The 26,671-nt window shown below is 45.2% G+C and overlaps 1 protein-coding gene across 16 annotated transcripts; it reads left to right on the top strand.

Annotated features, from left to right (window-relative positions):
• The first annotated feature begins 3,588 nt into the window (after positions 1–3,588).
• CDV3 (CDV3 homolog) lies at positions 3,589–20,513 on the top strand. Of its 16 annotated transcripts, none has more exons than XM_070576074.1 (5): positions 3,589–4,234; positions 4,933–5,009; positions 13,292–13,437; positions 16,850–17,009; positions 18,168–20,513. In XM_070576074.1, exons 1-5 carry the CDS (start codon positions 3,995–3,997, stop codon positions 18,316–18,318), a joined length of 774 nt encoding a protein of 257 aa, XP_070432175.1. In that variant the 5' UTR covers positions 3,589–3,994; the 3' UTR covers positions 18,319–20,513. The 16 variants fall into 16 exon arrangements, with proteins under 16 accessions (XP_070432175.1, XP_070432172.1, XP_070432173.1 ...); XM_070576071.1 differs by having other exon boundaries at positions 3,843–4,234; positions 17,436–20,513; XM_070576072.1 differs by having other exon boundaries at positions 3,843–4,234; positions 17,439–20,513.
• Positions 20,514–26,671: the final 6,158 nt, after the last annotated feature.

A 26,671-nucleotide genomic window follows, 5' to 3' on the forward strand; every position in this document is an offset into this window, starting at 1 on the left:
GGGCATGGATGTTAGCTCAGGGCCAGTCTTCCTCAGCAAAAAAAGAGGAGGATTGGCAGCTGATGTTAGCTCAGGGCTAATCTTCCTCACACACACAAAAAGAAGCAACTTCATGTGGTTCAGGTAACAGCAGTCCAGATCCATTAGGGGTGGGCTTAACAATTCCAACTCCCTTTTGCAAGCCTTGGTGGTAGGTGCATGTGTTTGTGCCTGGGGGCGGGGGTGGGGGGGGGGCTGGCCGTCATGAATGGAAGCCCTTTACCTCTTTCTGGAAACAGGCTTTTTTGGGTAGCCACTGGTCTGGGGCCTCATTCCTCTTGCTGTCCATTCATCCTCTAACTAAGGCCTTAATGTCAGGGATGAGCTAAGGAGGGACTTGAGGTTGAGAGAGAAGGTCGAATTCTTTGTTATATGTGACAGAGTATGTGTTCTGAAGCCAACGAGGAACAATTTTGAGGAACACTTTTAGATAGTTGACGGTTTGTGCATTCCTCTGTTAATGTAGAAAACTGGGGACTAATGGAGACATTTGACATATTACAAACATCAGTCAAACGCCTGTGTGATGTAGGCTGTCTGCCCAACACCATTCCTAGCTGCACGGCTTTGGAGTGTGCTATAATCGTATGTATACTTGTGTGTCTGCTTCTGGCTACCAGCTTACCCCCATACAGTAAGCTCTGTGAGGGTAGAGCCTATATCTGACTTTGTAATCCTTGACTCCCATCATAGGACCTGGCATACAGTAGGTGCTCATTAAATAAATGTTTTATATAAATGAATAAGGGAATGAATGAGTATGGTTAAACAACAAACAAATCAAGAAAATACCAGGAAGCCATCAAATACCATACCAGAAGAAAGATCTTTGGATCTTTAAAGGTCAGGAACCAGGCTGCCTGAAGAAGGCAACAGGGGCTTCCCAGAGAGGTGACCTGAGAGTAGTTGCTCCCCAATTAGAAGAGGTTGGTGGACTAGCTCAGGCAGTGGCATAGTCTGCCTCACAGATGTGAGGGAGGAAGCCACAAAAGACAAGAAGCCACAAATGAAAAGTTTGCTCCCCATTTCCTGGCAAGGGCTCTGGCCAGCGTGAGCTGCATTCCTTTGAGCTGAGCATGTGTGGAATTTCCAGCCTAGGTAGCAGAATGGAACTTGGAACAAAGAGCTCAGCAAAAAAGAACCCAGGGACAATGGGGCTGGGCCCAGCTGCCCTTTGCCAGCTCTTGAGTTCATGGAATATTGGAGCTCAGTGGGCCTTGTCAAAGGAGATAAATGATGTCCTTTGGATTGTACCACTTCAGAGGACTGAAAAAGAAATTTCCTTGCGCGGACAGATTTAGGATCCTTAGAAGATGTGCTGAGATGCCTGGGAAGGGTCTGAGGCCTCACCACTATTCAACTTTCCATGTAGCAGGGACAAGAGAAGGCCTGTTTCACTGTAAAGATGGGGAAGGTTCAAACGTTGGAAGGTGGAGGGGAGACACTTTCATCAAGAGAGAGCTGGAGGATGCTTCAAGATGCGGGCGGGTGATGACGAGGGCAGTGGTGATGGCAGGATTCAAGGCTCTGTGTAACCGGTCTGGAGGAGGGTAGCAGGGGAGATTTAAGAGGAAGAACAGGTGAGAATATGTGCTGCGGGTTTCAGGGAGAGGGATTCAAAAAGGAAGGGACCAGCTTCATGGAGAAGAGAATTAACTACAGACAAAGACATAACCACAAAGATGCTGGTCTCTCTACTGGCCTGACCTGAATTTCTTACATCTAATCAAGTTCTGGGAGTGTGCCATCAGTCACACTGAAAAATCTAGAGGGGAATTTTGCTGGGTCAATCCTCAACTGCTCTTCCTTCTCTGCATTTTCCCAAGTCATTAATTCCTTCAAGACACTGATATATTGATGGGGACCTAAGAAAGGCAGGACTGAACTCCAGTTATTCATGTCTAGATCTTTTCTTCTAGATTATAAGGGAGTTGAACGCAGGAATGACGAATTACTCAACCTAGAATAAGGCACAGTGCCTTAAATATAGCCAAATAGGTGCTTCATAGATGAAGAACGAACGAACAAAAGAAGGAAGGGAGGGAAAGAAAGGAAGAAAAAGAAATTTGATCACAGATGTTAAGGAAGCTGGGGGTGGGGGCCAGTACTGAACTTGGCCTACATCACAGGAAGATAAAGGGACATCACAGAAGGAAGTTACCTCGGGCCCGTCCATGATGGTTGGGGGCAGTTTATGTTTGGGGAATAATACGTAAGCTTGTTGTTGGCCAAGGCTAGGTCCTTGATATACTTCTTTGATACATCCTGGCCTAAGTTCTTTAAAGGTAGTGGAGGTAGGGGAGGGGAGAGGACTACCTTTACTGGGGAAACTGTAAAGCAAGAGACAAAGGAGAGCCTCCATTTACTGACTCCGCTCTATCTGCTCCATGAGGCTACTAACATATGTCTGAGTCATTTCCTCGGTGGTTGTGACAGTTCTCTGTCCTTACAATGAGGAAGTGGAAAGTTTAATACCTTACATTAGACCACTTTTTTCATATGCAAGGATTCATTTCATTCTCAAGGCCTATAGGGTACTTAAATGGTAAAGCCGGTTTAACACCAGCATTTTATCCCCCGCCCCTATGATATACCATTCCCCTCCTTTTATCAGGGATAAAAGGTAAGGAGAAATTGCAGTCATCGTCCAGACTCAAGCCAAGGCAGGGTGCACTATTTAAATGTATTAAAAAACCATTTATCTGTCATCTAACGTGTTGAGCACTGTGCTGGGCAGCCAAAAGGTACTCTTTCCCCAGGTACCTAGTGAGAGCTAACATCCCTACTTTACAGATCAGGAGCTTGAGGGTTAGAATTATTTAGCTTGGTCTTATTAGACATATCTAGTAGAAGGCGGCGTTCAGACAAAATTAACCCCCTTTTATCTACCTACTCTCTTATTAAAGATCTCTTGGTAAAGGAGACCTAAACTTCAAGCCCACGACTTCTCTCACTTTCATAATGATCATCCCGTAAGATGAAAATTAATAGTTGCCAGACCGCAGAGGGTGCAAGTACAGAGGCCAGCAGAGGGGGAGGTCCCATCTTTAACGTAGCTAGGTTAACGCTATTCCTTTCCGTTTCGCTAAAGTTCAAAGGATCACAAGGCCACCAGTTCGCTCTGGGAGAGCAGACACACGTGTACCCTACGCATGCGCCCAGACAGCACCCACCCACCCCTTGGACCACACCTCTCTAGCCAAGTCACCAACCAGTCCTCTAAATGCCCGCCCTCAAGGCTAAACCCTCGGCCAATCGGAAGGCAGAGCTCAACAGGAGCGTCACTTATTTAGCATACACCCTCCTTTCCCCGCCCCCACGCCACGGCCCCGCCCCGTCTGAGGGAGGGATTGTTGCCTCAGCGCTTCGTCCTGGTACCTGATTGGCCCCTTTGCCAGCTCGGCCTCCGTCTCCTCCCACCGCCCTCCCCTCCGCGCTCCCCCAGCGGCGGGCGGAGCTAAGTGCGCCGGCGCGGGCGCTGCCTCTCTCTCGGTGGCCCGCCCTCCCTCCTCCCCCTCCCTCCCCTCCCTCCTCCTGTTCCTCCTCCTCTCCCTCCTCGCCGGGCCTGCGCGCGCGCGCCTCCCTTCTGCACGCGCCGCCGCTAGCCGAGCACTGTCGCAGGAGCCTCCGGCCCGCGCGTCCGTCTTCCCCTCCGGCTGCGGAGCGGGCGGGATCCTGCACCGCGGGCGCGGCGACAGCGGCAGCTCCGGCGGGTCGGGCGGCAGCCGCGTCGCGCGAGTCCCGCGGCGAACCGTACCACCGCCCGCCGGCACGCGGGGGGAGCCGCCCGCCCCGCCGCGCTCGCCTCGGCGACCCCGCGGGGCGGAGGCGGCGCCGCGCCCGGGAGCGTGAGCGCAGCGCCCGCCTCGACCCCGAGCCCCGAGCCCCGAGCCCCGAGCCCCGCGGGCCGTGCCCGCCGCCGGCCCCACCCATCCGGGCCGAGGAGGCCGCGGCCATGGCCGAGACGGAGGAGCGGAGCCTGGACAACTTCTTCGCCAAGCGGGACAAGAAAAAGAAGAAGGAGCGGAGCAGCCGGGCGGCGAGCGCCGCGGGCGCGGCGGGCGGCGCCGGCGGGAGCAGCGGAGCCGCGGGCGCGGCGGGCGGCGGGGCGGGCGCGGGGGCCCGGCCGGGCGACGGCGGCACTGCGGGCCCGGGGGCCGCGGGCTCCGGGGCCGCCACCAAGGCCGTGTCGAAGGTGAGGGGCCGGGGAGGCCGGGACTCGGGGCGCGGGCCGCGCGCCCGCGGCCCGGGGAGGCGGCCGGGAGGGGCGGGCGGCGGGCGGGCGCGGTGGCCGGCCACGTGACGTGGGCTCCTCACGTCGGGCCGGCTCGCACGGGGCCGCGGCAGCCCTCAGCCGCCCGCCCCGCCCCTTCGCCCCGCGTGGCGCGGCGGAGCCGGGAGCGAGGCGGCGGCACCCGCGGGGGAGAGGGGTGCCCAGCGCGGAGCGGCGTCTGTCGGGTGACGTCTGCTCTGAGTAATTCCGTTTTCCGACTTGAGCCCGGTAGTCTGAGCTGAGTGTTCTAAGGATCGCGTTTGTGGCCGTTCTAATTGGCGTGACCTGGGCCCTAAGCCTTGAAAAGGGAGAGTCTCGTGGCGACCTGGAGGTGCATATTTAGTTGTGGAGTTGCTATGGACCTGTTCTTTCGGCTCTTCGTAGTTGCTTTCAAAGTAGCAGCTCTTATGGAGGAACCCGCTGGAAGTAACAGTGTTTGACCGCTGGGCACGTTTGTCCTCCAGCCTAGTTGGCCTCGGGATCAAGCAAGGGCTTTGGCCGGAAAACGAGTCCATACTTGAAACTCCAGCCGCTTGATCTCCTTTTCGTAGTCTCATATTTGCCTTAGTTGTGGTTTTACAAATAACTTTTAATTGATCAAATGGTGTGTGTTTTTACAGGATGAAGATGAGTGGAAAGAATTTGAGCAAAAAGAGGTTGATTACAGCGGCCTCAGAGTTCAGGCAATGCAAATAAGGTATGGTCTGGTTACCGAAGTCTTAAGATAACGCGTAGGATACGTGTTGTGTCTTTGGGCTTTTGTTAGCACCAGAACATCATCATGCTTTAGATATGCTTATTAGGGCTTTTCTGCGTTGTGTCTCTCCCTCCCCTCTCTCCCCTGGCAGTCCTTCTACATGCTGATGGAATTAGCTGTCAGCTCCAAGACCCTGTGAGAGCTTGCCTACTTCGACTCCTGGTTAGGTCTTTTCATTGGAGGCAGCTAAAATGGATTTTGTGGTTTCAAAATTTTCACTTTTAATGTAGGGGGGTTGAACTTAGTTTTTCTTTTTGTTTCGAAAATAGTGGGGATGGTTTCCACATCCTCTCCGGTAAGCAAGTTAATATATATTTTTGTAATTGAAGCATACTTAGAGAAGTACAGATTTTTACATACTCACGTTGTGAAACCGACCTGTGTAATCTGCACCGTTGTGGAAAAACTGAACGTTACTGGTAGAGCAGAAAACCCCTCTCCTAACCCCTTGTAATTCATGCCTTCACCCCCAGGGATCGCCACTATCCTAACACTATAGGTCTATTTTCCCTAAAATTTTATAAGAATGGAATCATAGTCTAAGCATCGTATTTTTAAAGTTCAAGAAAACAGTAACTTTTAAAAATTGGATTGGTTGGTTTAGAGGACTTGAAATTAAGAGTATATTTTATCAAGTCTAATCTATGGTAGTTAGTTTTAGATTCGTGTAGATAAATGTCATTTTTATTGGGGGTTCATAAGTTAGAAAAAACAGGTTTAAGGTTAAAAACTCTCTCTTCCCAGTTTAAAGAAAGAAATGATCCTGGTGAACCGCCTCTGGGTTGAAGCTTGCAATTTGGACCATATGACACAGTGGAGGAAATAATTTTCCTTGACAAAATACTGTCTTTGACCTCTCTAGGTGGTAATGCTTATGGCCTTAAATAACTTACTCAGAAACCTGGGCTCATATTTTTGACATTTGTTGAATAGTTATCACAGCTAGGCGTTAATGTCCTAGGTTATTTGACATCGTTTCATGAGCTTATCCAAAGTGAAACCTGACTAATGGTGAGCACCTTAGGAAATGTGCTTTCTCCACCCTTGAGATTCCTTTGTAGTGGTGTTGAGTGGAAGTGATTGGATTGGAGTTTTATTCCCAGCCACTTCTTGGCTTCTTACTGTGTTAGGTGTTTTTGAAGAGGTGTGGTTTAGAAAATATCCCTATTTTCTTTTTCCTGGGCTTTGAGTGTAAAAGTGGGCAGGAGGGGATGAGGTTCTGAATCATTGGGAGTTGTGGGCGTGTCTGTGTGTGGTTACGCCACGGTGTTGTAGAATGAGGCTCTTGGTCTGCCCTTCCTGACTGCAGGCCCCAGAGTCTTCCTGACTGCGGATTCTTGAAGACTTGCATGACAGGAGGGCTAGTGTTGGGTCACGTTGAACTTACTGAGCAAGAGTAGCACTTTCCAAGGGGAGGGGAGAGGTTTCAGGTTCACTGGATGCTAGAAATGGATTTTATGTTATGGAGGATGTTTAAGCTGTTCCTATTTTTCTGTGATTCAATATACAGTATCTCCCATGTCCATATTCAAGGTTATGTTAGTCTTTTTTGGCTGGTCCTGAGACGGTGAAAAGTTTCTTAAATAACTTACGTCCTTCACCTTTGCCAGGGGTATGAGTAAATCTCAGCTTGTATGAGCATTTAGGTGCTGCTTTTTAGCAGTTTTATATCGTGTGTTCTCATTGCTAGCATCTAATCACTGCCCCTGGGTGGCCGTCCAGATGTCGTCTTCTAATCTGCTAACTGAAAAACACACGTTCTCGTGGAAGCTGCTTTTGTGGGTCCTCAGTCACTGTGAAGTCTGGGGTCCCTGTTTCCGTTGCCTTCATAAATCATTCGTTAAAGGGGAATCTGACAGCTTCAGGAAAGGCTTGAGAGTGAGAAGCCATCTGAGCTTTAATACTAATGGCTAAAACTTTCACTTGATATACTGAATAGCCCAGGGAAGGACGCGTTTGTCCATAGGAGTGGGAAGTCAGCCACTCACATAAATGGGGTGGAGTTGATGAAGTAGCAAAAATGCGACCTTTGGGGAGAGACAGACCTGGGTTTGCATTTAGCCTTGCTGCCTACGTGTGACCTTGGCCAAGTCACTTGACTTTTGAATGTTGGTTCTTGTCTGTCAACTTGAGACAACTACTCAGGGTGGGGAGAATTTTGAACAGGACCTTTTGTAAAATACCTTTTGTAAAATACTTGGTTAACATTAATCTTATCTTCTCAATTCAGTGGATAAATCAGAATGACTTACTCTTGGGAGTTTCTCTGCAGTTTAACCATGAAGCACCTGATTTGTAACACCAAGTTTGAGGGGAGGGAGTGGAGGAGGCACATAAGGTTATCACGATTAAAGTCAGACCCTGGTGAGTCAGTTCACTGTGGACACAGTAGGAGAAAATGACATGTTCAAGTTGGCATTACTATAACCATACAAACAAAAATCCTTCTCTTAGTGTGTTAAACGTTGCTAGCGATCTCAAATGATTGTCTTCTGTGGCTAGGTCTTAACTTTTGGGCAAAAGCCCTTAGAATGGAAAAGAAATGAGATTTTCTCTTTTCTATGGGATTGGAGGTGGAGATTCTTTATGCTTTTAACCTGTTATCTTTTCTGTCTGAGAAAGAGGCAGCCTTGCTATCTCAGTATGGGACAAGGGAAAATGAAACTCTAGAAGTTGACTTAAAGTATCTTGAAATTCTCAGCCTATAATCTTAAATTTTTTTCTCCCAACTTTTTGCTGTGAAAAATTACAAACCTCAGAAAAGTTGCAGTAGTAAAATAAGTACCCATACCATATACTCTTGGCTTAGCTCTGCCAATCATTCTGGCCATATTTGCTTTCTCTTCAGTTAGCTGCAGATACTGCATACAGTCTTAAAGGTCTTGACATTGATCCTCACAGAGTGTTAACATGCTGGACCTTTATCCAAGGTAAGTGTACATTGGAAAGGGAAAAGTCTCAGCAGCAGCAAACATGCTATATTAATGTCCTCTCTGAGACTTACCAACTAGCTCAAGATTTAAGTACCAAGAGTAATCTCAGGGCACGTGTCAAGTTTTGTGTGTAAGTTCATAGATCTTATTGCAGGTCATGTCATTATTTATAGACAAGTTCTTGAGAGGGAAGCCCTTGGGATGGAGATAAAAGAGGAGCCTAACACTTGAGCTTAGATTATTGGTTGATAGTAGGACCTGTGGCTCGCCTCTCCCGTCTTTAAAATGGGTTTTGGGGAGAAAGAAGGATTTTGTTTAATACTTGAGGTTACTGAATTTGAGGATTTGTCATGTTTCAATAAAGAGTTGAGTTCCTGGAGCCTGGTGGTTTTCTAGGAACCTTCTTAAATCCAGACCTTTGACCCATTAGGTAGAGCTGATTAGGTTGTCCTTTGAAGAGAAGAAATTACTCCTGCTTTCATGTTGGGTTCATTGTAGCAAATATTTGCGTTACTGCTGTGTGCCAGGCTGTGCCAGGCGTTGTGCTGGGCTTGGGGTTGTAAAAATACCTCGGGCTCTGGTAAGTACCGGTGACCGTTTAGGTTGTGTGCAGGGTGCTGTGGGCACAGGAGAGACACTTAGTCTCCCATGAAGGGGTCAAGAAAGAGTTCTTGGATGCGGTGCAGTGACATTGTAAGCTGCCAGGCATAGCTCACCAGGCCGTTTCTGTCTCCCGATTTTACTGCTTTTAACAGTGGTTGGATAATAGGGTCAAACCAGTGGAGATGCCCAGCATTCCAGCAGAAGCGCAGTAAAGTCTGGATTTTGTTTTAGCTGCTTCCCCCCTGGTGTTGGGGAAGGGGGGTTAGGATGCATACATTCTCATGTAATGTCCCTTGAGATAGGGAGGTAGGAACATTCTGTTCTTTATAAATAGTATACTGCTGCAGGATACGTAATCCTGATCAGCCTTACTAAAGAAAGTGGATTATTCAAACCTCAAAATAGAGAAAATTTCTGTGTCATATCTTAGAGCTGTAAAGAGGATGAAATGAAATGAGGCAGCCTGAAAGAGCATGGGCTCTGGGGTCCCACTGACTTGGCTCTGCTACTTTGTAGCCCTGAGGAAGGTGCTCGAGTGTCCGTTTCCTCGTGTGCACAGTGGGTCTTCTCCCTGCCTTAGTGTTACTGCGAGGTTTAACTTTGTAGGGTCGGTAGAGCGCTGCCTGGAGTAGTTGGTGTGCAGTAAATACTCCTTTCCCAGCATCGTCATTTGCCTTACCCCACCAGTGGTGCCTCACAGGCTTATGCATACTTAAGACAGTAGATTATAGTTGTGATAATGAATTTCCAGTAGCATTGTAGTGTTTAAAAACATCCAATTATCTGATGAGAAGCTATATATTATGTTTGGGTCAAACACTGAATTTTAGCCCAGTTGTCTTATGTGGAAGTAATTCTTTGCAACATGATTCTTGTTCTGGCTTTGGCATTTGGAAATTCGACATTTTCTGAGATATGTAAATATGAAAAATTAATAGGATGTTTAAATCATGTCTACCCTGCCCTTAGTACTGTGGCATTTTGGCAAGGCTCTTAGCATCTCTGGGCCTTAGTTCCCGCTGATGAAGGGTCTTGACTAGACAATTTCTAATGTTTAGATTAGCTAATGTTTCAGAATCTTAAGAAGCCAAATAAGTTGTCTTTTTGTGCCTGTTGTAGATATACAATCCCTCTAATTAAACAAATCACTCTTACTTTTTAGTAATAGTTTATAATCAAAGTCTTTTTTAGATTTGTGATTATTTTATTCATTTTTTTCACTTATCTCTGAGGGTGAAGAGGTGGTGAACAATAGACAGCAAAGGAATCTTCTTTTACATGAAACTAAGTATTCTGAGACTAAGTTGGAGTTTTTCTGTAAGATTTTTTTGTGAATTAGGAAACCAATATGCTTTTTTTTTTTTTTTAAAGAACCTTGGAAAAATATAACAGCATAGAGAAATTTGTAAGAATTATCCATAATCCCTTCTGCTTAGGCAGAATCAATGTTAACATTTTTTAGTTTTCAGTTTATTGCAGACTGATAATTCTGGAGTTTAGATATATTAATCATAAAATGTTAAAGTAATGTGAGGGGAAAGCTATTTTTAGAGTCCACTATATATATTTGAACAGTTGTGATCCAGTGCATTGCTGAGTTAACCATTTCAAAGTGTAAATGACCGACTGGAAGCCATCACAGCTCAGGTGGCTAAGAGTGTGAAAGTGCCACAAAGGCACTGAACTCCTTGTGGGGGGTCTTCCCTCCCTGTCTGCTAGGATTGGGATGCTGGGACATTACTAACTAGTCACTTGTAGCTCTGTGAATAACCCTCATGCTTGTACTTGTGAACCAAGCAAATTACGTTAGAGTGTGAGTACACTGGCCTGGCTTCAGATGGGGGTTACCTGAGGATTTTTTTATTTTCCCTTCTTCTCCCCAAAGTTCCCCGGTACATAGTTGTGTATTTTTAGTTGTGAGTCCTTCTAGTTGTGGCATGTGGGACACCGCCTCAGCATGGCTTGATGAGCTGTGCCATGTCCGCACCCAGAATCTAAACCGGCAAAACCCTGGGACGCCGAAGCAGAGTGCGTGAACTTAACCACTTGGCCATGGGGCCGGCCCCCTGTGGGTTACTTTGAAAAAGAAATTCTTTTGGGACAATTCTGATGTTTGGATACCACAGTTAGACTCCTGGATAGATTATGACCTCCACATCCTTACTTGGTCGTTCATTCCACTTACAGGTTTTAGAACACAGAATCCTACTGTTTGGTATCCATTTTTAAAAATTCATTTGAAAAGAATGTGTTTTCATGTTTTTGGGGTTTTTTTGTGAGGAAGATTTGCGCTGAGCTAACATCTGCTGCCAATCTTCCTCTTTTCGCTTGGGAAAGATTGTCACTGAGCTAACATCTGTGGCAGTCTTCCTCTATTTTGTATGTGGGATGCCCATCACAGCATGGCTCATGAGTGGTGTGTAGGTCCGTGCCTGAGATCCGAACCTGTGAACCGCAGGCCGCCGAAGCAGAGCCTGCAAACTTAACCACTAGGCAACCGGGCCAGCCCCTTTCATGTTTTTTTTTTCCTTCTATTACAAAGATGGTATATGTGCTGCTTGTATGAAAATTCAAGCAAATATTAAAAAGCACATACGAGTGAACATTTCCAGCACTTACTGTGTGCTGGGCACTGTTCTCAGCACTGTGTGTCTGTTCACTCACTCGCTCGTCATAATGGGGCTGTTATCCCCATTTTGCATACGAGGAAACTGAGGCCTGCAGAAGTGAAGTGTTGTCTTCACAGTCTCCTGGCTAGTAAACGGTAGAGCCCGGAGGACTTGAACCAGCCAGTCTGGACAGCTTTAGAATCGCTCATTTCTTCTTTTAATATTTAAAAAATAATTCCAGATGTCTTTCTACTTATTAGATATATGGATTTTATTTTAGTAAGTTATTGGTTTAATATGCAGGAATGCTACCTCCATGTTAGTGTAGGCCTAACACATTTTATTTTATTTTCCCTAACACAACATTTTAAATAGCTGCATAGGATTCTCTCACGTGTTAAGGAAAAGGAAAACTGGAGTGGCTTGGCCATGATCTCCATCCCTTTTTCCTCAAATTATAGTCTTAAGTAAAATCTTGCTATAAATGCAAATCGAAGATGTTTGTTCCCCTCTCCCTTCCTTACTGCCACCCTAAGCCTCTGAATTCTAGAATCATCTCTGGTTGGTGGGTAATTCAGATGATGCTACCATTATCTTTGAAATTTTTTACAAGTGTCTTTAAAGGAGACCATTAGCTGTTTAAGAAATTCGTCTTGTAGTCAGGACTTGTCTTGTTTTAATAGAAACGGAGGGGATTCATCCTTAGATGTCCTTTTGCAGAAGCCAAGAGAGGTCGGGATGTTCCCAAGGCGGGAGTCATCTGTTCATTATTACGGCCATGATCATGGATCAGATTATCAGAAGGAGAAAATATCTTAAAAGAGTGGCAGGCCAGGGACAGAGCTGTGGGCAACAGCCATGTGTTTTTTTAATAGAAGGGAAATGGGTAGTTAGAATGGTGAAGGAGACCGACAAGTTGAAGACCTAGGAAAAACCAGCGTTGTCATGGAGAATAGTTCAGGGGAAAGGTGGGTGGTCTGTCAGGTGCATCAGCAGCGAGGGCAAAGAGCTACAGAAGGAAGTTTGATTTGTCAGTCTCCCTGCCAGCAAGCCAGCAGGATAGAGAGACAAGATACATATACTTGATGATTTAGAACAGTCAGGTTGATATAAAATAGTAATAAATAATCCAGCAAAAGGAGAAATAATCAGAGATACCTTGGAGAAATTACAGATTTCTGACTCAAGTCCATTTAAGAATAAAGAAATAAAAAATTGGCGTAAAAACCACTGGAGGCAATCTTAGGATGGTGTGTTACCCCTGAGGATTTCTTTTGCATTTATAATCACTAGTAAGCCAAGGACTGAGTTGTTGTAGTCTCTTCTTTATTAAATGAGTGACACATATCTGGTGTTAGGGACCAGTTCTCTGTATTCCGTGTGTCAGACAGTAGAGACTCTAATAAAATCTGTAGCGCTGATGTAAACACTGAACACTGATGTTTCCTCCGTTGGAATGGTGAATTCTAATTTTGAGAGTATTTTGTAACATGTACTAAGGATTAGCAAATGTGAAATTATACAACTTTTAGAAACCATTCATTTGATCACTAAAAATATGCTTACCATAAATGCCTGTTTGTACACTCTTGTCCTAGAAAAATCTAGTAATTACACTTTTAATCCTTGAAGTCACCCTTTTCTCTGCATTTCATGTTAGAGTGCCCTCTCTTCCCTCCCTGAGTGGCTTGAACCAGCAGCTGGGGTCCTGCTCTTACTTGGGGCTGCTATAAATAATCACGCAGATTGTCATGAGCCTGGCACGTCAGTATGTTAAATGTTTCTAACTGTTCTTGAGTGTATGAGGTTTCCACAAACGGAAGTAGAGACTCTGAGACTGAGTGGTTTTCTAAACCTTTTTCAGCATGAAATCCTTTCACATGAAGTCAAGTGGAAGTCCCAATGTATAAAATCCCGTTTCTCTTTCTCTCTCTCTTCAACAACTGGGGCATTTGGGCTTTGAAGAGGTTAAGTGACTCCAGAGTTGCACAGACCGGCATTGATAGAACTGAGGATTCGGACTGACAGTTTTCCTGGTGGTTCTGTAATTGAAATCGTTTGTTTGCTTTTCCAATAGTGAAAAGGAAGAAGAGGATAATGAAAAGAGAGAAGATCCAGGTGATAACTGGGAAGAAGGTGGAGGTGGAGGAGGTGGTGTAGAGAAATCTTCAGGTCCCTGGAATAAAACAGCTCCGGTGCAAGCACCTCCTGCTCCAGGAATTGGTAACGCTAGTATTTTATTGTCATGAAGATGTTTGTGTATCATTTTGTATGTGACCAGCTGGCGACTAAATGCGTGCTTGTGGTGGGGGTGCGTGGGGCTCTTTTACCTTCCTGGGAGAGAGGTTTGCATGTGTGTTTAAAGACTTTCCACACCCTAACTGAAGGAATTTAGAAGTTAAGATATATTGCTTTTCTATAGGCTGCTTAAATTTATATGTATACTAACTTGCTGAATTTATTTAAGGATTTATTTCTCTTTTTGGCAGATTAAGGAATATTGGGTACCTGGTTTCACCTGTGTTTGTCTTTTTTTTTTCCCATACCCAATTTAACTCTGTCTTAAAACATGAATTCTTAGAAGGATGGATTTTGTTACTCCCAAGAAGATAAAATATGGTTTTTGAGGGGTAGAAATCTTAGCTCTTAGAGTGCTTTGTGGCCCAGCACAGGGCCAGTCTGTCAACAGGTGTACAGTGTGTCTGTGGTGTTAACCTTTCTGGGGCAGTGGGGTGGGGGTTAGGAAAAAAATGTCTAAAAAGGCTCCTTAGGAGGGCAATAATGAAAAAAGCTTGAGAAACGTTGCTTTAATGTATACCTGTTATTTTATACAGAATAAAATAAAGAATAACAAATCACCCCAAATCTTACTGTTAGAGATCACAGTTAGCTACTTATATCAGCACTTTTGCATCCTTTTGTTATGTATACGTTTTTCCATTTAACCTGTTTTTTAACTGCATCAGCCTGTGGTCCCTAATGACCTCTGCGTTGCTGAGTCCACTGCCCATGTCTCAGTCCTCGTCCGATTTGCCCCATCAGCAGCATTTGCCCCAGTTGGTCACCCCTTTCATACACACTCTCTCTTGGCATCCGGAACACCGCATTCTCCTGCCATCTGGTTGGTTGGTTCTCATTCTCCCGTCCTGGTACTTCTTCCCTGCCTCCCAGTGCTAGTTGGCCCCAGCACTGAGTCCTTGCCTGTCTTTTCTTTGCACCCTCACTCGTTTGGCAGTCTCTAAAGCCAATACCTCTTAAGTTGACGACATCAGCTCAGATCCCCCCTGGACGCCAGACGTGTATCTTAACTGCCTACCCAGCATGGCAGTCTCAGCATTTCCAAAACTGGACTCCTGTGTCGTGCCCCCCCCCGACCCCCCACAGCCTTTCTCATCTCTGTTATTGTTTCAGTCATTTAGGCTGCAAACCTTGGAGTCGTCTTTGACACCTTTCTCTGGCTCCAAACCCAAATCTAATCTGTCAGTAAATTCTTTCTGGTTTTATTTCCAAGATAAATTCAGACTGTTTATATGACTAGTTCTCACCAGTTCCACTGTTCCCGCTGTGGTTTGAACTGTCATCCTGTTTTACATGGATTACTGAGGTAGCTTCTTATCTGGTCTGCCTGCTTCTCCACATAGACGCTGTTCCCAGCACAGCCAGCAGCCAGAGTGGTGATCTTTTCCAGGGTGGCAGAGCACATCCCTGTGCTGTCCACAAACCTCCAGTAGCGTCCCCTCCAGTCAGAGGAGAAGCTGAAGTTCTCAGTGACTCACAGGCCTTACACGCCGCCTTATGATCCCCTTTCTGACTTTGTTTCTCTATTAATTTGATCCTGGCTCACTCTGCTGCTTGACTGTACCGGGCCCGCTGCTACTGCAGGCGCTTTTTCCGTAAAGAGCCAGATAGTAAATAATTGAGGCTTTGAGGACCATGCAGACTGTTAGCAGTGCTCGGCTCTGCTCTTGTAGCCCAGAAGCAGCCGTCCACGGTGCAGACCCCCAGTGAGTGTAGCTGTGCTCCAGTGAAACACCCTTTGCAGACCGGCTGTCGCACCAGCTTGGCTTGTTTGCAACTCCAGATGTGTTTGCTGCCTCCCTTCTTGCACACCTTTGCTCAGTTTCTCCGCCATTACCAAGACCCTGTTGGACCCCCTCATTGAGAATCACAGCCCCTTCACTTTGTGCTCCCTTTATAGGCCCTTCCCCACGTGAACTTTTGGTGTGGCCCCCGTCTTTTTGCATGTTTTGTTCCTTCCTCTGCACTAGCACTGTCTGACAGGGCTTTCTGCAGAGATGGAATAGGACTGTTCGCTGCGGTAGCTGCTGGCCACATGTGGCTATGGAGTGCTTAAAATGTGGCCAGTGTGACCGAGGAACTGAATTTTTAATTTTATTTCATTTTAAATGGCCACATGTGGCTAGTGGCCAGAATATATGGTCCATGAAGACAGGGGTTTTCATTTTGTTAACGTTTGTATCCCCACTGTGTAGTTTAGAACAGCACCTGACACATAGTAGGAGCTCAGTAACTAATGAATGCGTGTTACATGCCAGCTTTCCCCCATATAATTAAAAACTATATAGAAGATAGAGCCTTCATAGTAGTACTCAAATGGCTGCATTATATTTCAGCTAATATTTGATGACGTAGATGATGAAATGAAGTTTTTGATAAGTGGAAAACATGTATAAGACAGTAAGTCCATATTGAGGATGGGTGGAAAATGATACAGGAAAAAGCTAGAAGGCTTTATCCCCAAAATGTGAGCTATGAAGACGACGTTGGGCTACTCAGCTGCTTTTTTTTTTTTTTTGAGGAAGATTAGCCCTGAGCTAACTGCTGCCAATCCTCCTCTTTTCGCTGAGGAAGGCTGGCCCTGAGCTAACATTCATGCCCATCTTCCTCTACTTTATATGTGGGATGCCTCCCGCAGCATGGCGTGCCAAGTGGTGCCATGTCCACACCCGGGATCCAAACCAGCGAACCCTGGGCCGCCGAAGCAGAATGTGCACATTTAACCGCTGTGCCACCGCGCCGGGCCCTCAGCTGCTTATTTTTTTCCCCTGTTTTACAAGAAAATAAAAAGAGAAAGAACCTTAAAATCCATTGATGGTATGTAAGACAATGAAATAATTAAGGATATCTTGTAGTTTATTGTTTTTTTTATTAGTCATCTTTAGAGTTAAAAAACACCTGACATGGGTGTTTAAATAAGTTCTTTACACATGGCATCTTATTAACTAACCCAGCAACCAGGTAAAGAAGCGATTGTCCACCTTTACTGATGTGTGAACTGAGGACTGAAGTGGTCATGTTCTGAAAGGCAGTCCCTGAGGAGGCGCGTCTCCAGGGCCAGCACATTCCTTTTCCACTGGCAGTAAATTGACTTATCGAACTCATTTGCATAAATGATTAAAATTGTACATGGAAGGGAAGTCTACTTTACCCTGGAGAAGTAGAATATTTCCATTTTCAGACATTTCCTCAGATACACTTTGTTCTGTTGTCTAGAGGCTCTTCTTACGCAGGTGTTGGGTTTTTTCTGTAATTGTTACATGATCGGGAATGCAGGAATAACTTATTAAAATGGCAAGCATTTGAATAGTTTTTCTAAACTGTTATGAAATGTTAGTTACAGAAACCCCCGAACCGGCAATGACTAGTGGTGTGTATAGGCCTCCCGGAGCCCGGTTAACCACAACAAGGAAAACCCCACAAGGACCGCCAGAGATATACAGCGACACGCAGTTCCCATCCCTGCAGTCCACTGCCAAGCACGTAGAGAGCCGGAAGTGAGTACTGCGCTCTGACTGCGCTTTGTTCTGGAGCTCAGTCGCTTGTAGGGGATGAGATGAGATGTGGGGGTTACTCCTTGGTAAAGCCCAGGCTGCAGCTGAAAGGCGGCTGAGAATTAGGCTGGGGCTTGTGTGCCCAGGATGGGGGAAGGGGGGGTGGGCCCTGGAGGAGGCGAGGGGAGGGGCCGCCAAAGACAGACTTCGTCTGCGAAAGTCTCCCATCCCTGGGCTGTGTTCTGTAGTGATGACAAGTCTCATCCGGTTAGAATTCTTCATTTCTTTATAAGTACATTATTGCTGGTTTATATTCCTTATACAGAAACTAGAAAAGTAAGAGCAATGTTTCATTGTGTTCCCAGTTGCTGTGAATAGGTGACAGATACTGGCATTTATAAATCTAATATTAAAATAATCTTATTTCAGCAGGTACTTAAAATGAATGCTACCTGGAGTTAAATGACCACATATGGCACATCCACATCTTACTTAGGGACGTGAATTTTTAAAAGTAAATAAAATGGGAAGAATGTAAATGACATCAGATGGAAATACTGTTTTTTTGGGTCGCTTTTAAAGTAAATCCCAGCCTTTTTGCCTCTGAGAGCACAACTGGTTTGAATTTAAACCTCCACTCGGACTTGTTCCTCTGCTCTGTCCTACAAAATGGGAGCCGTGACTCACCACTCGTCTTTATGTGATCCACTCCCATAAAGTAGTGAGGAGAAATCACTGAATAATGGATAGAACTTTACTTGAATGAGGAAATAGTTGCCCTTACTTAACACATAAAGAAAGAGAGATGCATTGTCTATCATTTGCAAAAAAGTAGAAGGAATCACCATGTCATTAGATGGCTTTCTAACTTTGTGTCTGTCTTCAAGTTGGTCCCAAAATAGGTTTGCAATTCATAGTATTCAGATTCGCTCCCACAGAAAACAGGACCGTAGAGCTTCAGTGAAGAATGCTGTGTTTTCTGTTCAATTGAAGCCTTAAAAATGGTCTGGTTAAGATTTTATATACCAGTTTTCTCCTCCTGTCCCCTCCCTTGAGATTCTTCTAAGGGATGACCTTTTCTTTTTTAAATTCACAGATGAGTATTTTCAGAACAACTTAGTGAAGAGGAAATATTTACTGATGACATTTCTTTTCCCTTAGGGATAAAGGGATGCAGAAGAGCTTTGAAGTAGTCAGACACAGAACTAGACGTAGGGATGAGGTTTCAGGAAGCCAGGCCCCTACACTGCAGCTAGACAACCGGTGTGCTGTGCTGGGAGGTCAGAGGAGCAGCTGCGCACAGTCCAGTTAAGGACTGGTCTTGGCTCACCCCGCTAGGATAGCTAGACCACAGCTCACGCCAGGAGCAGCCCTCCGTCAGCCCGTCTCTGCTGGATCTCCACCCGAGGCAGACCACTCGCTAGAAGCGACCGGCCCGTTGTGCTGTGGAAGCTCCCCGCTCTCTCTGTGTGTTGGATTTAGGGGGGTTTTCCTTGTAGAAATGTGTGAACTAGATTCAGCAGTGTTCTTTCATAATTGCTCTGCAAATACAAAGCAAAAACAAAAGCTGCAGCCAGTGGTCATTTCGAAATCTTTTTGTGTTCAGATACTGAGCCTTCACAAGGGTTGACTACCTCAGGTTTGCTGCACTCGTTGTGGACTTCGCATGGATCACAGCTTCTGGATGAGGAGGTTACAGCTGTTAGGTGTCGATGTGAAACTTGAAACCAGCTCTACTGGATTCCTATCAGAAATCCTGCAGAAAGTCAGCCATTGGGGTTCTGATCTGCTGTAAAAGGAAGATTTAAGTGACCTTAATTAACCTGTCCTGTGCCCCACCCTTCAGGAGCGCTCTGTCTGGGCTGTGGCTGTCTTAGACTTCCGGAACATGCGGCTTTCAAAGGAACTGATGTGTTCAGATAATCTGTATAGGGCTGTGATTTATAATTTAAACTTTGAGTTGTATTCTGAGGTAACCACAAATTAAATGCAACCAAACTTGGGTCCACCAAGTGGGAAAGGGGGTGGGGGAGGGAATAATCTTGTTTCTTTTAGTAATTTTTTATTTGGGTAGTGCTTTTTCTGTGTTCCACTTTAAGGCCTTTTTTTGCTTTGACTTGGAATGAGTCCTTTGACGGAGCATATTGCTTGGTTAAGTAAGTAACCTGAAATATGCATTAGAATTGGGAAATGTCTCGTGGATTTGCCAATCCCTAGAGTGGAACCAAATAGCCTTTTTTATAAAGGGGTGGATGCAGGGGGCTCTCCTTCAGGTGCTGCTACGGCCTCCTCTGATCAGGTCTGAACGGTAGGTGGACTGCAGCGGAACCAGTGTGCTTCGCTCCGGCCGAGGGATTCGCTGACCTGCCCTTAAAGAGTCAGAGCAACGTGTGCGGAATCGCAACCTCAACCCCACTTAAGTGTCAGGGATCTTGCCTGATCTTTGACAAGAATTCCAGATACTTGTGCCCAAATTTTAAGGTGTTGGACATTCTGTAGATGCAGTGATTGTCCCAGCTCAACTCTATTATCAGCCTTCTGGTGTGTCTTTACGTTGTTCGTTTGGAGAGTCGGGCAAAGAGACAGGTTATGTACACTTCTGTTTTTAATGATTACAGCTTAAACTGTCCAGTAGTTTTTAGTCCTTGAAAGGGACTGCAGGAAGCTACCCAGGATTCCTGAAAAGTCTTTCCATCTAATGAGATAGTCTGGTAATTTGCTAGTTTTGTATCTTTGGTTCGATAGAAATATTTCACAGTGGTGTGTGACCACTTGGTGCAGAGTGTGGGTTTCTCTATAATAAATCCCTTTGCCAAATGCCGGAGTTGCAGACTTGCTACTGGCGAGAGTGAAGCGAATGGGTGAGTCAAACTCTCCTGCTGGGGGAGCGTCTTCCTGTAGGAGTTCAGTCTGATGAAAGTGTCCATGGGGGAATCGGCCTCCTCGGAGGGTCACAGTCTCTCCTGACGGGACCTGCCAACCGTCGCTGGGCAGTCATGCTGGCGTTCTCTGAGGTGGCAGGAGGATGGCTGCCTCCTGACGTGGGTGAGTAGCTGAGCCAGCCAAGGAGAGGTTGGCCGAGGAAGCGAGAAAACGAGAGATTCTTGGTTAAACTGAAGACTTCCTTTGGAAACCAAAATCTTAAATAATCTCTTGGACCTTGAGCCACATGTTTCCCCAGAAAAGTATGCATTTTTTCTAGCAAAATTTTGTTAGGGGTTGTGTTATTGAAGAATGAACTGAGATGAATATGTGGAACTGTTATTTAATGGTATGCTGTTCTAGAAATCTGAAGACCTTCAGGAGATTTAAAATTCTAACTCTTGTTATAACTTTTTAAAAGATTGTGAAATTATCAAAATGCACATGAATCAAGTTTTAATATACTGTATGATGGGTGGATGAGGCTGTCCATTGTACCATTTCTTTCTTTGAATTCTCAGGCATGGTTTGGCAGTGCAAGAACTCTGTAACATTAACAAATTCAATAAAAAGTAAATATATGGATTTGGGAGTCTGATAGTTTTTATTCTTAACCCTTAATCTATCTTTGAAAATGGTAAATTGATGTCGTGCCTCCTTTGCTGTGGGAGGATATTCTCATCTCAGGAGTGAACTTTCTGTTTGAGAAATGTTTGCGCACTACTCAATGTTGAAAAGACAGGCCTGGACTGAAAGTGGCTGCAAAGCTGTGAGGAATATTCTTTTCCAAAGATAAAGCATTGAAATCTATTTTTGTCTTTGTTAACTATATTAAATTTTGTTGTCTTAAGTGCTGACAATGGAATCTACAGTCTTTACAGTGTACACTAAAGATTTGAGGGCTTGTTCTTTGAGAAGCTTATAAAAATTTCTCAAATGAGCAGACATTTTAAATTTCAGGGTTTAGTCTGGATTATAGTCCCTAAATTTCGAAACTAGAGAAAGTATGTTTTAAGTCATTTTTGGTAATGGAGTTTACTTGTTTAATGTTAGCAAATTACAATTTGGTCATTCTTTTGTACTTGATTGAGGTTTTTTCTTTTTTTTTTCCCTTTCTTGTTTTTTGAGTTCACAATAGTTTATATCAATGTGAGATTTCAGTTGTACATCATTTCGTGTCTGTCACCACATAGGTGCTCCCCTTCACCCCCCATGCCCACCCCTCACCCCCCTTCCCCTGGTAACCCCTGAACTGTTTTCTTTGTCCATGTGCTTGTTTGTATTCCACTTGAGTGAAATCATCTGGTGTTTGTCTTTCTCAGTCTGGTTTATTTCGCTTAGCATAATTCCCTCCAGGTCCATCCATGTTGTTGCAAACGGGATGAATTTGTCTTTTTTTTTTTATGCCTGAGTAGTATTCCACTGTATACCACAGACCGAGATTTTTTTTTCTTGAAAGCCCTATTTAAAATAGAACACTCAAAAAAATTCACACTCTCCCATCCTTTAAGTTCCTCTATAGTTTTTTTTAACCAACTTTGTTCTTTTTTCTGCTTTTTCTCCCCAAATCCCCCCAGCACATAGTTGTGTATTTTAGTTGTGGGTCCTTTTTCTTGTGGCATGTGGGGCAGTGCCAGGTCTGTGCCCAGGATCTGAACCGGTGAAACCCTGGGCCACCAAAGTGGACCATGTGAACTTAACCACTTGGCTACGGGCCAGCTCCTAACCAACTTGTTTTCCTGAGATAAGTTACCTTTTTTATTTATTTTTATTTTTTGAGGAAGATTAGCCCTTAGCTAACATCTGCCACCAATCCTCCTCTTTTTGTTGAGGAAGACTGGTCCTGAGCTAACATCTGTACCCATTCTCCTTTACTTTATATGTGTGATGCCTTCCACAGCATGGCTTGACAGGTGGTGCATAGGTCTGCACCCGGGATCCAAACTGGTGAACCCCGGGCCGCCGAAGCTAAACGTGTGGACTTAACCACTGCACCACCGGGTCAGCCCCCCAATCTTCACTTTCTTGATAGTGTCTTTTGAAGAACAAAAGATAATTTTGATGAAGCCCAGTTTATTTTTTCTTTAGTTGCTTTTGCTTTGGTGTATCTAAGAAATCATTACCTAACCAAGGTCACAAAGACGGATGCTTGTTCTAAGAGTTTTGTAGTTTCAGCTCTTTCGTTTAGATCTGTGGTCCATTTTGAGTTAATCTTGGAATGTGGTATGAGGTAATAGTGTAACTTCATTTACATGTGGATATCCAGTTGTCCAGCACCATTTGTTGGGTAGACTCCATTATTTGGCACCCTAAACATTTTACTTGTTTATCTCCCTCTACTAAAATGGGAAGTTGGCATGGAGTAGAGACGTGGGAAGGGAGGGGAGGAGTTGGGAGTCTGGGCTAGGACGGGGCAGGAAGGGCTGAGTGAGGTAGACTGGTGGAAGGCTTGAGGTCAGAATCTGTTTGGAGTGGAGACACGTTATGGAGTAATCAGAGTCGGGAAGGAGGATCGAAGTGGAGCATCATGAGCAGCTGTCTAATAACTAGCGTCCTCAAGCTGCAGGTTTGTAAGGGTTGTAATTCATCACCCAGCTACTGTCTCTAGGCATGAATGGGGCCTGCCGCGCAGCTAAGTTATGAATTGCTCCTTGAGCTTGATAATAAAGGTAATGAATATTATGAAGCATATATTAATCAAAGGAAAGAACTGCTTTAAATAAGCATTTTTATTATCTAAAAATAAATGACAAGTCACATCCACATCAAGGATTTAGGACATGTATAATCATCAAGGTAGTTGAAGCCTTTTGAAATTGTAGCCTAAGTGAGGACTAGACTTCTCAATAATCACTGGATGTAGAAACACAGAAGCTTGGTAAAACTTAAGCTGTCAACGCTTCACGCGTGACTCCCCTCCCCACGGTACACCCTCCCTGAGCTGAACCTCACAGGGGTCCAGTCAGCATGCCACAGGAAACTTCTGTAAGGCTAAGATCCTTCGTCTCCAGGTAGGACGGAAGCTAGTGTGAGCGTGTGGGAATCGGCACCCGCAGGCCGTCAGCGTCAGGTGAGAAGCGGGGTGAGGGCGAGGCGGCAGGTGGTCTCAGAGGAAATGACTTGAAAAGTCTGCTGCAAATATTTAGTATGATCTGCATTTTCCAGTGATGTTTTAGGAAACATGGTCTTCTGCTTTTCTTTAGACTTGAGCAGTTTTTTACCCCAAGCTCTGAATTTAAATCTTAAATTAGTGTGTTTTACCTTTTCTTACCTTGTATGACAAAGCATCGGGGAAGAGTTTCCTATATCATCTCAACTCCTGTTGGATGATTTTACCTCCCCCCCCCCCCCGCCAAGAAAACTCAAATTTTGATTTTTTAATCTTTTTTGCTTAGGCAAAATGTATAAAATAAACTGTTGATTGTTTTGAATCTTAGCATATGGAAACTCTTCCCTCAGGACAGAGGCTTTGTGTCCCTCTTTTTTTTTTAAGATTGGCACCTGAGCTAACCGATCTTCTTTTCTTCTTCTTCTCCTCAAAGCTCCCCGGTACATAGTTGTATATTGTAGTTGTGGGTCCTTCCGGTTGTGGCATGTGGACGCCGCCTCAGCGTGGCCTGACGAGCGGTGCCATGTCCACGCCCAGGGTCCGAACCAGGGAGAAATCCTGGGCTGCCGAAGCGGAGCGCGAGATCTTAACCACTCGGCCACAGGGCTGGCCCCTGGCTCCCTCCTTTTTAACTCCAAAGATTAGTTGCTATATCATCCCTAAAAAAGATTCCTGCTCTAGTTTTTATCCTGGATGAGCAATTTTCTTTATAAGAAGTGGGCAGCGGTGCAGGCACATCCATGATTCTCAAACTGCTGCATTTTGGAATAACCTAGAAATCTTGTAAAAACACGCCTGACTCCCACCCCCTGGCATTCTGATTTTATTGTTATGGGTGTGATCTGCACACAGGGATTTTGTTTTTTAAGCTGCCCAGTTAGTTCTAATGTGTAGCCAATTTAGGAGCCACTGGGTCATGTCAAAATAAGAGAAATGCCCTCTCTGTGACTGAGCTGGAAAACAGAGGGCTAGAGTGTGTTGGAGATCCCTTCAGTTGTAGCTTAGCCCAGAAAGGATGATCACATTTCTAAATGCATTTTTGGATGCTGCAAAATGGGAGGAATGGATACTGAAGTTGGGGGGAAAGCCTGTAAGCTGAAATAGTTCTTTTGATGTTTATGTATACTTCTTTGTAGTTCAGTAATTATCAGTATAAAGGCCATTTTTAGTATTTCCTCTCTTTCTTAGAAAACTACCTCACGGTCAATATAATTCCTTTAGCTACTTTGTTTTTCTTCTCTATACAGCGATGTTACTCTGTTTGACTTGTGTCTTGGCAGTAAATCTGGCCATTGCAGAATTTACTCCCTGGCCATGTTGATCTGCCTTGCACTGCTCCTGGCTCCTTTTCATTTGCCCTTCCCTTGTGTTGCCCTGTTACAACACTTCTGGGTTTTAAGGGTTTCTTTAGAATTCTGCGCTTCTCCCTAGTGACTGTGAAATGAACTGTAATTAACTCTACGGAGACAATTCGGCCTCTGCAGAATCCCACAGCTCATCTGCTTAGGAACTGGGACCTCAGATGCCTGCACGGCCTATGCTCCCGGCCTGGGGTTCGCTCTGCTCACCAGCCCCTCCCTTTTCCGGGTCATGTGGGTTGCACTTAAGCATCCTTTTTAATGGCGTGTGGGCACGAAGAGGAATCCTCATAGGCTTGTCTTGGGCTTTAACTTGCTGGGACTATTGTGGTTTTTATCCTGGGTTCCTCTGATTTTACAGTTCAAATTTATGCCTTGAATTAAACTTGGCTGTGAGGATCTCCCGACCTCATGGTAGTGAGGGTGAAAGCAGGTTGCACACTTCTAGTGTATTCCTTTGCTCTTCCTTGACATTCCATTTTTTCTTCTTTTTTTTTTTTTTTTGAGGAAGATTAGCCCTGAGCTAACTGTTGCCGCCAATCCTCTTTTTGCTGAGGAAGACTGGCCCTGGGCTAACATCCATGCCCATCTTCCTCTACTTTATACATGGGACACCTACCACAGCATGGCGTGTCAAGCGGTGCCATGTCTGCACCCAGGATCCGAACCAGTGAACCCCTGGCCGCCGAAGCAGGACGTGTGCACTTAACCGCTGTGCCACCGGGCCAGCCCCTCTTCTCTCTCTTTTTAACGTTAGCTCCAGTATAGCAAGAGTGTTAAACAGCAAATCATTCGTTGGAATTTTAAAAAATGATTCATATGGTATTTAACCTTGGGCCAGTCACTCTTCTAAACAGGTGACAAATGTTACTCCTTTAATCCCTGGCCGTCCCTGAAAGATGGGAAAGTAGGTTCTGAAAGGTAAGGTAGCTGGTAATGAAGGAGGCAGGGTTCCACCCCAGAGGTTTTGGCTCTGGCGCATTCTTGACCGGGAAGGTTTGCTTCCACTCCTCTTGCTAGATTTAAGGCTAGTGAAGGAAAGTGGGAAGCAAACGCTTCTTCAAATTTGACTTGAAAATGCCTCTGGCCGGATTCCCTTCCCAAGGTCAGCATGGACGCCCCAGAGCCGGGCTTCCTTACTGCCTCCCTCTCACACCGCAGAATGTAGCGTTCCTAATGTCGAGCTGAGCTGTACTCTTATTTCTAATTGCTGGGGGTGAGATTTTATTGTTTTTAGGATGCTTTATGATGCAAAATTTCAAGTACATTAGTACAGAGAATAGTATAGTAAATGTCCTTGAACCCATAATCCAGCTTCAACAGTTATCGATTTGTGGCCGCTCTTGTTTCACCGGTGAACACCCTCCCCATTTCCTGGATTATTCTAAAGCTAATCCCAGACCTATTTCATCCATAAATATTTTACCTAGGGATAAAGACTCTTAACTGTAATACCATTATCACACCTAAAAAGCTAACATTTTCTTAATATCGAGTATCCTGTTGGTGTTAGAATTTCTCGTGGTGCTTTACAGTTGGTTTGTTTAAAACAGAATCCAGACAAGGAGGACCCATGGCATTTCATTTTTTAAGTCTCCCATAATTTCCCCACTTTATTCTTACCATTTAGTTATTGAAGAAATCTGGTCATTTGGTTGTAGAATTTTCCACGTTCTGAATTTAGCTGGCTACTTCCCTACGTTTCCTATAAATGAGTAGTTTGCCAGTTATTAATGTATTACCTTTAGTTTCCAAAGCTGCCCTTTGCCCTGCGTTGTGATTCAGGAACTCTGGACCCACGTCTCTCCTAGGCCGACTGGCTTTGCCAGTGGAGGGTGCTGAGGAACACTGTAGAGTCAGCGAAACGACCGGCCCTGCTTTCCGTCCTCAGGGCGGCCAGCAGACTGGCGCATGGGGCCGGGGGTGTTCCCTTCGGCAGCTTCTTGGTTCAGCTGTGACTCGGCTTCCAGCAGTTGCTGCAACCCGTATCCTCCAGCAACTTTTCTCTGCCCCTGGCAGGCTGGGTGCCGCAGTGGCAGCCGTGCTCTCCCCTCACGGGTCTGAACCTCAGCCTCGAGAGGGACCCCGCCTCTAAGTTTCTAGTTCCTTCCTCGTTCACTCTTCTTCAGCTCTAGGAGCAGTGGCTGCTTTCTGTGGTTGCTCCTGCTGTACTCCTTAGCATATTCTTTCACTCTTCTTAGTAGTTAACCACTTTTTACTAGTTAATAATTCTCGATATTGTATTTTTCCTGTTTAAATTACTGGTTTGTTTCCTG

Source organism: Equus przewalskii, chromosome 15, assembly GCF_037783145.1.
Source record: "Equus przewalskii isolate Varuska chromosome 15, EquPr2, whole genome shotgun sequence".
Taxonomy (NCBI): domain Eukaryota; kingdom Metazoa; phylum Chordata; class Mammalia; order Perissodactyla; family Equidae; genus Equus; species Equus przewalskii.

Excerpts from the sequence above, each read along its gene's own strand:
- CDV3 (XM_070576074.1), top strand. The coding sequence starts at position 3,995 with ATGGCCGAGACGGAGGAGCGGAGCCTGGACAACTTCTTCGCCAAGCGG. Across the intron at positions 5,010-13,291 it reads GTTCAGGCAATGCAAATAAG|TGAAAAGGAAGAAGAGGATA; the intron begins GTATGGTCTGGT and ends CTTTTCCAATAG. Across the intron at positions 13,438-16,849 it reads ACCTCCTGCTCCAGGAATTG|TTACAGAAACCCCCGAACCG; the intron begins GTAACGCTAGTA and ends ATGAAATGTTAG.